The 15,085-nt window shown below is 34.5% G+C and overlaps 1 protein-coding gene across 5 annotated transcripts in view; it reads left to right on the top strand.

Annotated features, from left to right (window-relative positions):
- The window catches only part of ccdc93 (coiled-coil domain containing 93), a 37,873-nt gene extending 31,829 nt beyond the window's left edge, over positions 1-6,044 (top strand). For all 5 annotated transcript variants that reach the window (XM_058620117.1, XM_058620114.1, XM_058620113.1 and 2 more), the window contains 3 exons: positions 828-912; positions 1,223-1,336; positions 5,144-6,044. In XM_058620117.1, the coding sequence (XP_058476100.1) occupies positions 828-912; positions 1,223-1,336; positions 5,144-5,200 (256 nt within the window). In that variant the 3' untranslated portion in view covers positions 5,201-6,044. The remainder of the gene's footprint in view (positions 1-827; positions 913-1,222; positions 1,337-5,143) is intronic.
- Positions 6,045-15,085: the final 9,041 nt, after the last annotated feature.

The following is a 15,085-nucleotide window of genomic DNA, read 5'->3' as shown; positions in this document are numbered from 1 at the left end:
TCTGTTGTATGTCTGTAATGTTGAAAACTGAGGTAGAGTGCTGTGCAAATGTTTTTTCAGCTAACATTAGATTTGGTGTTTTAGCATGCTTTAATGACCATTGAGTATAATTATTAAATCTCTCTATCTTGAGAGGAAACACATCCAGAAAACAAGGCAATTTAGAGATGGCAGACTTCGCCCCATTCACGCAATAAGCTTCTGTTGGCCTATATGTGGAACAGACTCTGTGGCGCAACAGTAGAGCATCTGACTCCAGATCAGAAGAATGCGTGTTTCAATCCACGTTCGGGTTAAAATTCTGTTGCTCATATTGCAAGCAAGTTTGGAAACACACACACAGACAGAGCCACCAAAAACAATACTTCACTTTCACTCCATGGGGCGAAGTAATAATGATAAAAAACTGATTCCATATACACACCATGTTGGTGTCTTTTTTTTTTGTCTAGTGTCAACACTAGGTGAGGGGTGCTGTTCTCATTTGGTTTTCCTTAAAGTAAATAGGCAGATTTTCTTCAGAGTATGATAGTTTTTTCTTGGCTTAGCCAGTTTATTTTGTAATTCACACCTTTCTTTGTTGAATATACTGTATATTAAATGTAACAAATTGCCATCTCTTTCTTATGTTTCTTTTGTTTTTCCTCTTACAAGCTGGGTTGTCAATGATCACAGAATTCAACTGATATAAAAACATCAAAGCTGGTGGTGCCCTGAGATTTTTGCACAGTACTGTATATGAAGTGCTTGTGATGTGGAGAGTATGGGTCACCTGTTTCCTCTGTCAACACATCGTCATAGCTCTACTGTGCTGTACTTCTGTCCAGGGCCATGTCATCTTCAGCAGCCAAAGAGCAGTTCCTCAGACAGATGGAGCAAATTGTGGAGGGAATCAAACAAAGCTGCATCAAGGTAACTCTCCAACTCTGGCTCTTGTAAAGAATGATTTCACTCTGTTTCAAGTTTTATTTGAATTATTTTCATATTTACGTTACTTACTGAGATCTGGAAACGTGTCAATAGTTTAGTTTAGTTCATTTGCACATTATATAACAGAAAAATAGAAATCAATGTAGATAAGACATTGTGCAGAGGTAAGAAGCCAAAAACAAACAACCTTCCAAACAACAACAGTCACGCTAGTCAGCAACAAAAACCAGTGGTGGACTCAGTAAAAAAAAAAAAAAACGATGCAGAGCTTTCTGTTTGTAAACATTTCCAGATGGAGAAGAAGAAGCAGGAGAACAAAATGAGGAGAGATCAGCTAAATGACGAATACCTGGAGCTGCTCGATAAGCAGAGGCTCTACTTCAAAACAGTGAAGGACTTCAAGGAGGTGAGAAAATCAGAGCCTCTTTAGTTATGAAACAAGTTCCAGTAGAGGTGGAACAGATTGATGTGTATGGTCATCCTGACTCATTAGACTCATTTAGGCTGCCCATAGACCAAGTGGAATGGAATTGGGCTTGTAACCGGAAGGTAGCAGGTTCAAATCCCCTGATAGGTCAAGGGCTGGGGTGCCCCTGAGCAAGTTACCCAACCTCCCCCCATTGCTCCCCAGGTGCAGATAAGTGTGCTCGGTTTGTCTGATGGGGTAAATGCAGAGGTCAAATTCACTATCACTGATTGTTAAGTGTGTGCCAAAAAAAAAGAAGAAAGAAATATCACTGGGTGATGTCAGTGATATTTTCTCACATCTACCCAAGTAGTTTTTTTCACCTTAACTCAACCAAAGTACCCTCTTTTAACCCATATCACCATCGTAATTTATGCTCTGAACTAAGGATAGACCAATTATCGACCGGGCCGATATTCGGCATTTTGACACAAATCAGCATCTGCCTTTTTTTTTTTATCCTTCGGCCCATAAAGGGCCCAATTTAAAACTGGGTTATTTTGGTTCTGTCTTCAGTCACTGCTCTGTCTCCAGCATTGTCCCACCCACAGCACCATCTGATTGGTTACAAGCAGAGCCACAGCATGGGTAACTAATGCTGTGGCTGTGTCTCTTCCTGTGACAGCACTCTGATTAATCAGTGGCCGGCAGTCTGACCAATCATCGCATAGTATCTACTCAGCCTGTACTAAAAATAGTACCTGCTACCAGGTACTATGCTAGTGGAAGCGCTATAAACCGTGCCATAGCGAGGTGAGTAGAGCCACTGGAAATAAGCCATAACAGCTAGTCAGCAGTGAAAGCTGCGCATGCACAGTGCTCACAGTACCTTTTCTTTTGCTAGTTAAACAGACATTATTTCTATGTCTTTCCCCTGGCTCGGTCCATTCTGTTTCTGTTATTATATCTAATGTTTACAACGTCATCTTCTCTGTTTTTGGTGTAACGTCAAATTAAATGCATTGCATAAAGTTCGGTGCCTGAAATCTTTAGGCCCTGTTGTTGACAGGATTGTTTATTAAAATTAAATACTATTAGATGGACTATATTTCAAATAGTCATTAGGTCACATGACCTAAATGAGGCCGCAATAGTTAAGAGCGATGGGTCAGACATTGAACAAGCCGTGATCATGCAGCTATCATTGGGTGGAAACGGAGGAGGGTGTCTCTACATCTGGAGCGAATGTCCGTTGAATATGCAACCTGAAACAAATGTTTTATTTTACTTATTTATTACTAATTTAATAATTCTTCCTCGTTCATCTCGGCGCTAGCTCAGTGCTAGCTGTGAACGCAAGTGCAGTGTGTGAAATCGATGAATCTTCTGCTCAATACACAACGCCTGGGGCCCCGTGACGTATTTTTGAGAGTCATGTGACAGCTGCAGATTCGTCAATCCATAACTGTGGATTTGTATTTTTTTAAAAGTCGTAACTAAAAACAGGGGAGGAAAAAAAAGGGCGTCTTTGGGGCGTCTAATTTCTTATTATTTTCCCCAGGACGCCTGGACGCCCTGCTAGCTAAAAGCCTGGTTAGCACATGCCTCGGCATAATGTTGCTCCAATGTTTTGCTCATAGTTAGTGCAAACGACTCAAGACGAGTCCAGTCTTTATCATTGAAATCCGCTGTGACGCCCAAGTAGTTGTCGTTGTTCACAGAAGTCCAGTGGTCCCATGTGAGAGCCATGTCCTTTGCTTGCTCTAGCTCGAGTATGCTCCTCCACTGTGCTCTCTCAGCTGAAACAATTAAAAGATTACTTAATTAATCGACAACTATTTTGATAATTGATTAATCAGTTTGAAGGTTTTTTCATGATTAAAACAAGATTTCCGATATTTTAAGCTTCTTAAATATGAGTATTTTCTTAATTTCTTTTCTCTGGATAACAAAGAAATCATTAAAAGTTAATCAAAACAAGACATTTGGGAAAATCATTATTTCCAGGTGTGACGAACACTGATCAACATTTTTTAAGGTTTTCTGATATTTTATGGACTAAACTATTAATCCAGAAAATAATCGACAGATTAATCGATTATGAAAATAATCGTTACTTGCAGCTCTACTCTTAAAATAAGCATTCACCATGGCATTAAAAAGGTCTTAAAAAGTCTTGAATTTGACTTGCTGAAACCTGCAGGCACCCTGATCATGATTTTAATGTTATCATGAGTCATATATCTCGCATCGTATTGTGAGTTACCCTGTGATACCCAGTCATACTTAACAGCTGAGAGTCTAAATTGAACACTCATTTCAAATAAATAAAAATATAATCACTGAGTAAATGTATTCAGGGTTATTTTATATATTGATTGAACACAATATTAAATAAACCTTATTATAACACAATAGCAGAACTTTATGTAAATGTAGACCTCTGTAAGTAAACAAATATATTGTATTTGTAAATAGTAAAAAGTTGCCTGTGCTTTGCCTATGAGTGCTATATATATTTACAAAACTCTTGATTATCACATATTGTCGGATCTTTTATGAAAGAACAAAAACTTATGACATGAAGTAACAGTGAAGAATTGAGAACAACAGTTCTCTGCTCTGAGTGGACCATATAAAGAGACACATTGTTGTCATTGTGTTCTGCTCTGGTCCCTAATCAGCTGCTGTACATGCCAACATGGATATGTATGTGATAAACTCACAATATTCTGTCACTCACTTCAAAACACAAATGTTGCCTATTAGGATGGTGAAAACTGTTTTGTTAAAATAAAATCTGTGTCATTCGTGTTATTGAATATCATATTATGGTTCACTGTAGGACTGATACTAATGGCTTTATTCATTATTCATTCGTCTGTCCATTATTTTCTCAATTAATCGATTAGATTAATGGATTCCATCCTGAAAGAAAAACACTGTTTCCTAACCACAAATTAACATCAACCTCAAATGTTTTGTTAAGATTCACTTTACTGTCTTAGAGAAGCAAAGAAAGCAGTACATGTTCACATTTATGAAACTGAACAAATGAAAGTCAGACATTGTTGTTTTTTTATGTTTTTTTTTCAAATTATCCTGTTGAACCACAATTTGAAAGTGTGTGTATGTGTGAGTGCGTGCGTGCGTGGGTTACAAAATATGAAGGGTACATTTTTTTCTTTCTTTTTTTGACGATTCTGTTGAACCACAATTCAAAAGCAATGTCTGATATTGATATCGTCATTTTGTTTTATCACTTGTCAGTATCAAGCTATTTCACTGACCACTGTGGGTTTTTCTTTCTTTAACGGAAGGGTACCAAGAATTGTGTCCATGTGTGTATCTATTACTATTTACGTTTTTATTTTATTTTATTTTTACCTCCTGTTCTGATCACCCATTTGTATTTTTTGTCTCCAATGTTTTTCCTCGTGGCTGTTTTGTGTGTTCCATGATAGTGTTTCCTCAATTGACTTCCTTTATTCACTTCCTCCTCTTCCTTACTTCTTTACTTCCTCATTACTGTTTTAATGCATAGTACCAGCCATGTGTCAGTTGAGATGGTTGTTGGGTGGTAGGTTGTCATCCTGTGAAGTGTACACAAATAAAGTTTGCTTTATTGATTTGTTCATATCTTATAAAAGAAAAAAATTGAGCACAAAATAGTTGCCCATTCATTTATTTAGTGATTAATAGTCAGCAAATCAATACAGCGAAAAAGCATCACATAAGAGTATTTTGAAAGACAGTGTATATATGAAATTATTTTATTTGAACTTGTCTCTCTCTTTCTCCCTCCAGGAATGTCGGAAGAATGAAATGCTGCTGTCAAAACTGAGAGCTAAAGGTGCATCTTAGTTGTGAAACTACTGTGGTGATGAGCTAAAGTGATCACAGATTAACTGTATATGTTATGAAATATGAATCTCTTCTTCTCAGCATTCCACGCTTTGTTCTTCTTTCTGTAAAATGTTCAGCCAAATTTAGCTGCCTGAATAAACAAGCCTTGGCTATGGTGTGATTACAAAGCCACATGTTCTGATAACTGGTCAGTCAGTCCCTGTGTTGATCTTCAAATTAACAATATGTAGGAGCTTTGTAACCATCATCTAAGTGATGACTTTTTTACTACTCTAACTACTCTCTTGAAAACTGTCCCCACATCAAATTCTGACATTGATTAACAACTTTTATCAGTGTTTCCCAAACTTTCTATATGGAGACCCACTTTTTAAAGATGGCAAACTGTCATAACCCAAATCACGATATCAGTCACAGCATTTACCTGTTATAAATGTTTATTTGGTAAAATAATTATTTCCAACACATGATTGGTAAATGAATTAAAAGGTAATTGTATGCATGCTATAACATTAATACATACATAAATCTGCTTGGGGACCCAAGAAAATCCCCTGTGACCCAACTGTGTTTGACAATCACTGTTTTACAGTGCACTAGACCTCAGTTGTAGTTAAAATAACACCATGTCATCCCCAGGGGTGCCTTAACATGTTTGTTGATACAATGATACAATATTCCATCATAATATGGTCATGTGTGAAGTTTGAACCATTCATGCAGCTTTAAAACATCATTCATTGTGTATTAATGTTATTATAATTATCCAATCAGTATATTTGCCTCTATCACCATTGAATTATGTGCCGTTCTTAATAAATACTCTAAATACTTCATAAAACCTGGCTCTGGTGTTAACTCATGTCTGATGGGTCATGTGCTATCAGACACTGTGTGCTTACTGAAGACACGGCCACTATCACAAAAGACACATCAAAAGTCACATGATGAATCTGTGAAGAAAACATTTTGTGTATCAGCAAAGAACTTCAGATGTGCTGCTGTTCATGAACAAGCTGCCAAAGAGATGCATGTTTTCTAACAGAAAACACAAAACATCCGGCAGTTGTGGGAAGAAAAATAACTGTCTCTCCAGGCTGTGCTAAAATCGTTGGCTATCATTTGATATATCGTTTTAGCAATGTAATAAAGACCATACAGTACAGTATCATTATTTTTCAATACAGAAAATACGGATAACGTGTTCAAATAATTCTGGAATAATTTAGAACTGGAGGAAGGAGATCGGAGTCAGCTCAACATCCAAACAAAGGTTTAATCTTGTACAAGAGGAGCATTCACAAAGCAACACACGGGCCTGTTACAAAGTGAAGACTCAATGTCTTGGAAGAAACACATGCTATTTATCTGTCTCTGTGGGTATGTTATCACCCTGCCATTCTGTATTTACAGGAATCACTCGCATTGTAGGAAGTGATAACATTGAGTATATATTCAATACCTTACATGTGTTTTAAAACAGTACAAAGGGTCACTGGTCACATCAAACAGTAGCATTGAACATTTCTCTTCATGTAATTCATGAAGTACATCATTTCCATGTGAAGATTTCCAGGGGCCAATGGTCCTTTTTTTAACAGTAACATTTACATACAATTGCACTGTTTTGTATTTTTTTTTTATTATTTTTATTCTCACAATTATCATTTTTAAGTGGAAATGTAACCCAATCCAAGTGGAGTGAAAAAATATCTCCTTTTAAACCAGGTTTATTCAAGACATGCACATACACATGTTGTATGAGTGAAGCTTGTTGACAGTTTGCTAATATATGTCATAAAAACAACTAAGCTGGTAGTGCCCTAAGACATTTGCACCATACTGGGTATTTCAGGGTTGACAGAGTGAACAGACTGATGATGGACACTGTTGAAAAAAAAAGGTAAAAGTTGATACAACAACAGCCCTGAAAATGTTGTCCTTTTTTCTGTACATTCTTTGTGTTCAAGACTGACCTATATTACCCACACTCCAGCTACAGATGATAGTTGTTGCTAACATATACCTGAGATGGGCTGCAGAGGTTTGTTAAGCTAATTCAACGATGACGAAATTATTCGTCGGTGCCGAGATAAACGTGGATCTTTGATGACTAAAACATGACAAGACGTGTGTGAGTTTTCGTTGACGAGACTAAAATGGACGTAAATGTTAGTGGGTGGTCTGTCAGACGTTCAAAATGCATTTCTGCGTATTGTGCGTGTAATCTGTCATTTAAAACCTAAAAAATCATTTGTCCGTGTTTCAAAACGGGTCGGGTGGGTTGCGACATCGCCACCGACCCCTGGCACCTGATTTACGTGGGCCGCTCCCATGGATGTATTATAAGAACTGGATAGAGCACCGCCCCCTCTGCCTTGAAGACAATTTTGTCATGGTGGCCACTTGTGGTACTGCAACAAAAAATACTCTTTATATTCTATATTTTGAATTCATGGAGTTTCACAAAATCTTCCTAAATGCTATAAAAAGGCCATAAACATCTTATTTCCCACAGGTGTGAAAACTTTATGAGAAATGTGAATAAATGAAGGCAATGAGGAGTTTTCTTTTACATTTTTTTAAATATTACGACGCAAGTTTTATTTATTTATTAATCACTCATTCGCATTTATTTTCAAACTTATTATCGATGTATTAACGAGCTGCTGTGTGGATTCAAAATGACATTGTGAACACGTGGCAGATGACGGTGTGGACTGTGGATCTGTGACCGTGTGAGGCACTGAGACCTGCAGTCACTTCACCACTGATTCCCAGGGAGGCTGCTTGTCTTATCGTTGCTTGTCTTTATCGTTCATAAAGTTACTGATAAATGTGATGAACACATGAATAAGAGTTGAAGATAAAGATATTCAGTGAAAGAATCTGAAGTTATAAATTACGTGTAACACGTTGTTATTGTTCCTAAAAATATGATCGTGAGTCTGCAGGTTTTCTGACTTTATTTTAATGTTTTCTGATTAGAATATTAACCATACATTTTTATTATAACGATAAGTTAACTTTATTTGTAAACCACCTACAAAAACAGTTACAAATTTGAACTTTGAAATTTAAACCAAAATACAAAGCATAGCAATGAGACCAAAATCATATTCATGGTTAATATTCAATGAAATTGTTTTTTTTAATCATCAAGTACTTAATGTTGTCATTATTATTTTATTGGACAATAATGTATAAAATCCCTGAGTTCTGTGACAGCAAAATTTTGTATTTTACAAAATTTTTGATGATTAGCATACAATATGTCAGTGAAAGGAAAATCAAGCAAAAAGCATCCAAGAAAACAACATCATTCCTGTTACATTACATTACATTACATGTCATTTAGCAGACGCTTTTATCCAAAGCGACTTAGAATGGAATTGAGTACAATCAGCCAGGGGTGGAGTCAAACTTGATATATAAACGTGATATTATATTGTATAAACGTGATATTATATTGTATAAACGTGATATTATATTGTATAAACCTGATGATTATATTGTATAAACCTAATAATTATATTGTATAAACATGATATTATATTGTATAAACCTGATAATTATATTGTGTAAACGTGATATTATATTGTATAAACGTGATAATTATATTGTATAAACGTAACATGATAATTATATGGTATAACATGACATTATATTGTTTAAACGTGATAATTATATTGTATGAACGTGATATTATATTGTATAAACGTGACAGTTATATTGTATAAACGTGATAATTATATTGTATAAACGTGACAATTATATTGTATAAAAGTGATAATTATATTGCATAAACGTGATATTATATTGTATAAACGTGATAATTATATTGTATAAACGTGATAATTATATTGTATAAACGTGATATTATATTGTATAAACGTAATATTATATTGAATAAACGTGATATTATATTGTATAAACGTGATAATTATATTGTATAAACGTAACGTGATAATTATATTGCATAACGTGATATTATATTGTATAAACGTGATAATTATATTGTATAAACGTGATATTATATTGTATAAACGTGACAGTTATATTGTATAAACGTGATAATTATATTGTATAAACGTGATATTATATTGTATAAACGTGACAATTATATTGTATAAACGTGATAATTATATTGTATGAACGTGATAATTATATTGTATGAACATGATATTATATTGTATAATGTGATAATTATATTGTATGAACGTGATAATTATATTGTATGAACATGATATTATATTGTATAATGTGATAATTATATTGTATAAAAGTGATATAGTATTGTATAAACGTGATATTATATTGTATAAACGTGATAATTATATTGTATAAACGTAATATTATATTGTATAAACGTGATATTATATTGTAAAAACGTGATATTATATTGTATAAACCTGATGATTATATTGTATAAATGTGATAATTATATTGTATAAAAGTAATATTATATTGTATAAACCTGATGATTATATTGTATAAACCTAATAATTATATTGTATAAACGTGATAATTATATTGTATAAACGTGATAATTATATTGTATAAACGTGATATTATATTGTATAAACGTAATATTATATTGAATAAACGTGATATTATATTGTATAAACGTGACAGTTATATTGTATAAACGTAACGTGATAATTATATTGCATAACGTGATATTATATTGTATAAACATGATAATTATATTGTATAAACGTGATATTATATTGTATAAACGTGACAGTTATATTGTATAAACGTGATAATTATATTGTATAAACGTGATATTATATTGTATAAACGTGACAATTATATTGTATAAACGTGATAATTATATTGTATGAACGTGATAATTATATTGTATGAACATGATATTATATTGTATAATGTGATAATTATATTGTATGAACATGATTTTATATTGTATAATGTAATAATTATATTGTATAAAAGTGATATAGTATTGTATAAACGTGATATTATATTGTATAAACGTGATAATTATATTGTATAAACGTAATATTATATTGTATAAACGTGATATTATATTGTAAAAACGTGATATTATATTGTATAAACCTGATGATTATATTGTATAAACGTGATAATTATATTGTATAAAAGTAATATTATATTGTATAAACCTGATGATTATATTGTATAAACCTAATAATTATATTGTATAAAAGTGATATTATATTGTATAAACGTGATATTATATTGTATAAAAGTGATATTATATTGTATAAACCTGATAATTATATTGTATAAACGTGATATTATATTGTAGAAACCTGATAATTATATTGTATAAACGTAACGTGATAATTATATTGCATAACGTGATATTATATTGTATTAACGTAACGTGATAATTATATTGTATAACGTGATATTATATTGTATAAACGTGATAATTATATTGTATAACGTGATATTATATTGTATAAACGTGACAGTTATATTGTATAAACGTGATAATTATATTGTATAAACGTGACAGTTATATTGTATAAACGTGATAATTATATTGTATAAACGTGATATTATATTGTATAAATGTGATAATTATATTGTATAAACATGACAGTTATATTGTATAAACGTGACAGTTATATTGTATAAACGTGATAATTATATTGTATAAACGTAATATTATATTGTATAAACGTAATATTATATTGTATGAACGTGATATTATATTGTATAAACGTGATAATTATATTGTATAAACGTAATATTATATTGTATAAACGTGATATTATATTGTATAAACCTGATATTATAGTGTATAAACCTGATGATTATATTGTATAAACCTAATAATTATATTCTATAAACGTGATATTATATTGTATAAACGTGATAATTATATTGTATAAACGTGACAGTTATATTGTATAAACGTGATAATTATATTGTATAAACGTGATTTTATATTGTATAAACGTGATAATTATATTGTATAAACGTGACAGTTATATTGTATAAACGTGACAGTTATATTGTATAAACGTGATAATTATATTGTATAAACGGGATAATTATATTGTATAAACGTGATATTATATTGCATAAACGTGATATTATATTGTATAAACGTGATAATTATATTGTATAAACGTGATATTATATTGTATAAACGTAATATTATATTGTATAAACGTGATATTATATTGTATAAACCTGATATTATATTGTATAAACCTGATAATTATATTGTATAAACCTGATATTATGTTGTATAAATGTGATATTATATTGTATAAACGTGATAATTTTATCGTATAAACGTGATATTATATTGTATAAACGTGATAATTATATTGTATAGACGTGATATTATATTGTATAAACGTGATATTATATTGTATAAACGTGATAATTATATTGTATAAAAGAAGAAGAATTGAGATGCATGTAGACATTAACATTCACTGTCATGTTTCAAATTAATCTTTTTTGGCATTTAAAACATTTTATGGTTGAATGTTCAATGAAGTTTATCCAAAGATGTTATCCACAGGTAGACCATTTATCAAAGGTGTCCTAATTTGACAGTTAGTGTTTTGAACAACAAAGGGTTGAATGAGCTTTTAATTTTCAATTGAATAAGTATTTGATTATATCAATATGTGCTAAAATACACTGGAAATCTTTCATTGGATGCAATGATCTGACAGCTTTTGGTTGCAATGCATACGCCGTTTGTGTGTGAGTGTGTGTGTGTGTGTACTTCAAACCTATTTGAAGTGTTTGTTGTTGACACTAATGGTATGTTAATATAACTTAATAAATTCAAATTAAAAGTCAAACTTGTTTTATTTATTAAAATATAAATCTAATATTTATAGCTACGTGCCACACCACGTCTGAGAAAAGTGAGTAAGAGATATAAATATAAATATTAAGTCTGTTTTGCTCACATGAAAAATGTTATGTTCCGTTACAAATAATGCTATCTTCTAAATTATCTATCTTCTAAATACCTGGAAATAAAAGCTGAAATGTTGATCACTTGTCTCATATTCGTCTTTTGATGTCAAACCCAAATGTGTTCAGTTTAAGTCAAAAATAAAATAAATTGCCTCACTGTTCCAATACTTTTGGAGAGCACTGTATATGAGATGAACCTGAAGAGCAGCAGAGAGTCAAACTTCATTAGGTTTAGCATCCGACAGACAGCACAGGATTGCAGTTTTAACAGCAGCAGAGCTTTGATATAACATCTTCAGTTGCAGGTTCAATGTTTAATGCAAACAAACAAAGTGTTTGCCAAAGTACAAAATACTGTGTGAATTTCAATTAAATTAAGGATGTCTCGGTTTAGTTCACTTGTCACAAGAGCCCAGACCCTGTGTGTGTGTGTGTGTGTGTGTGTGTGATGCGTGAGTCTATCAGCTCAGCTCTTTCTACAATCTCACTGATACTGAACAGACAGTATCCATGGCTCTTAACCGTCAGAGGTCTGATTGGGAATCATAAAACATAATCATGTACGCAAGCTGCACCCAAACAGTTCCACTGTGGTTGACTGTGGTTGACTCTGTGTTCCCATCCCTCACTGTTTGAAGAGAAACTATGACCTAGATCACTTAAACCAGGTTTAAAGTGGTGTTTTTAGCAGCAGCTTCAGAGACCATCATGTGTCAAGGTTGTTGGTAGGATCACTGATTATGTATGAAAGTTTGGCAAATCTCACTGTGTCTCTGTCAGTCAGAGCAGGCAGAGGCACTAAAGAGATAAAAGGAGTAAGTGGGTGTGAAGGAGATGAACAGAGGGGGCAGTGAGTTCAGTGTGAGAGTAAGAGAAACGAAGAGGCCTCACCTGGCCCTGCTGGACACATTCACTCCTTCTAAGCCTGTGGCTGTTTCTCACTGGACATGCCTGTTTGTAGGGTGTGTGCTTTGCTGTCGGCTGTTTCACTATGAATGTTTCCCTCCTTCTGCTGCTGGTTTTCAGTGTGAGCCTTTGGCCAGTTGGAGCGAAGGCACAAAATACAGCAGTTTCACCTGAGAATTTCAGCACTCACCTCCGAGGCCTCTGGAAGCAGCACACAAGGGAATCCCTTCGGAAAGGTAAAGTGAAGGATGATAGATGTTGGTTGCTAGGATGGATTACTAAAAGGCCAAGGTCCAGAGGCCCGAGGTTATTACGTTGGTTATCATGTGATAACCCTCTTGATGGCCTCTCAATCATATTATTATTGTTAATATCGTCATCATTGTTATTATTATTATTAGCCTGGAATGGTAGGCCTTAACTTTTTTTTGCACACAGCAGCTGTTAGAGGCAGATTTGCTGTCACCAATGGTCAAGACAATATACATTTTAATTTGAAAATACACCCTGTGGCATGTAACCAGAGGGTAGCCAATTTAAATCCCAGGATGGGTCAGGGGCTGAAGCAAGGTTGTGTGTTACATGAAATTGTTAAATTCACTGAAAATATTTACATTATGAGAATATAAGAAATTCTATTTTTAAATTAAACAAATATCCTTGATTGTCATTGTAACTGGACATTTTGTTCAGAGAGCTAATAGTTGCTGTAATTAGTCACATAAAAGGTAATTTTTCTGAAGTTATACTGAAGTAGTGCAGTGCCCGTGCAAAATCTGTTTTTGTGTGTGTTTTTAGTAATTGTTGGTTTGGTGTTTGAGTGCTTATTGTTTCTATTACACAGCAAAAGTTCAGTGACATTTTTATTTGTGTATGGTAGAAAGCAAATACTGATACTGACATGTGACAAATACAATTAGTATGGATTGTATAATTAGAGTAAGTATGGAAAATTAAACTACATGGTTGCATAACAGTTGGTTGGTTGTCACTGGGATGCAGAGCTAGAGTTCAGTATGGTTACAGCTGTAGGAAAGAAGCTTCCTCTGAACCTGTTGGTTCGGCTGCGGAGAGACCTGTAACGCCTCCCAGAGGGGAGTGGGATGAACAGTCTGTGGTTGGGGGCACTACGTTCTTTGTCTGCCTCAGATTGACGGCACCTTGTCTCACTCACAGTGCTGTGTGAGTGAGAGGGGGAGTGGCTGCAGTAGAGCAGTGAGAGTGGTGAAAGCCAATGTGTGCTTCTTTTATCGATATGTTTTGCATTACTTCTCCAAACAATGTCTGAAGTCTGAAATCAATCGAACCATAATTACTCGATCCTCAAACGTTTTAAGATGATCATCTTCTGGATTGTAAATATCCTTAATTTATTTTATTCCTCTATCAGCCTATAACTTGAACCCACCATCAGCTCTTCCTGGTACAAAATGGTTATTACCCAGGTAGGATAGCCCCAGTGGCCCAGTCAAGGTGGCGGTTATGAAGATAGAGCCAGGGGAACCCCAGGAGACGTGGATGGCGAGGAGACTGCAGGATGTGGAACTGCACAGTCTCATAATGGTTGCCAGAGAGGAGCATGCAAATGAAACAGTCTGGTGGGTGACAGTCTTTAGAAGGCGGCCGTCCAATGAGTTGACGGGAACCGGCCAGGGCAGGAGAATTCGCTCGACCCCCAGCTGTCACTTATTGTCATCTGAACCAGAGTCAATAACTGTGGCGAGAGTCTGAGAGCCCTGAGGCAACAGATGTCGAGCTTGGCACGGGGGACGTAGGTTGGAGGAGGGTTTGGATGTGTGGCTCGCCAGGACTGCCTCCCTCACTGGCGAGCCCGGGCCTTTTGCTGGACACTTGGAGATGAAGTGTCCCACTTGACCACAGTAGAGACAGAGGTTACCAACGCGATGTCTCTCTCTCTCTCTTCCGGTGTGGCGGTGGTGAGCTGCTGGACCTGGGCGGCTAGCGGGGCGACGCCTTGCTCTTGATTCGCCGCTGCTTGTCGAACCTCAGCTGCGGTGGAGGCTAAGATTGCCTCAT

Source organism: Solea solea, chromosome 2 (assembly GCF_958295425.1).
Source record: "Solea solea chromosome 2, fSolSol10.1, whole genome shotgun sequence".
Classification (NCBI taxonomy): Eukaryota; Metazoa; Chordata; class Actinopteri; order Pleuronectiformes; family Soleidae; genus Solea; species Solea solea.
Note: the sequence above shows the minus strand (reverse complement) of the source record. Positions and strands in the feature narration are given on the sequence as shown.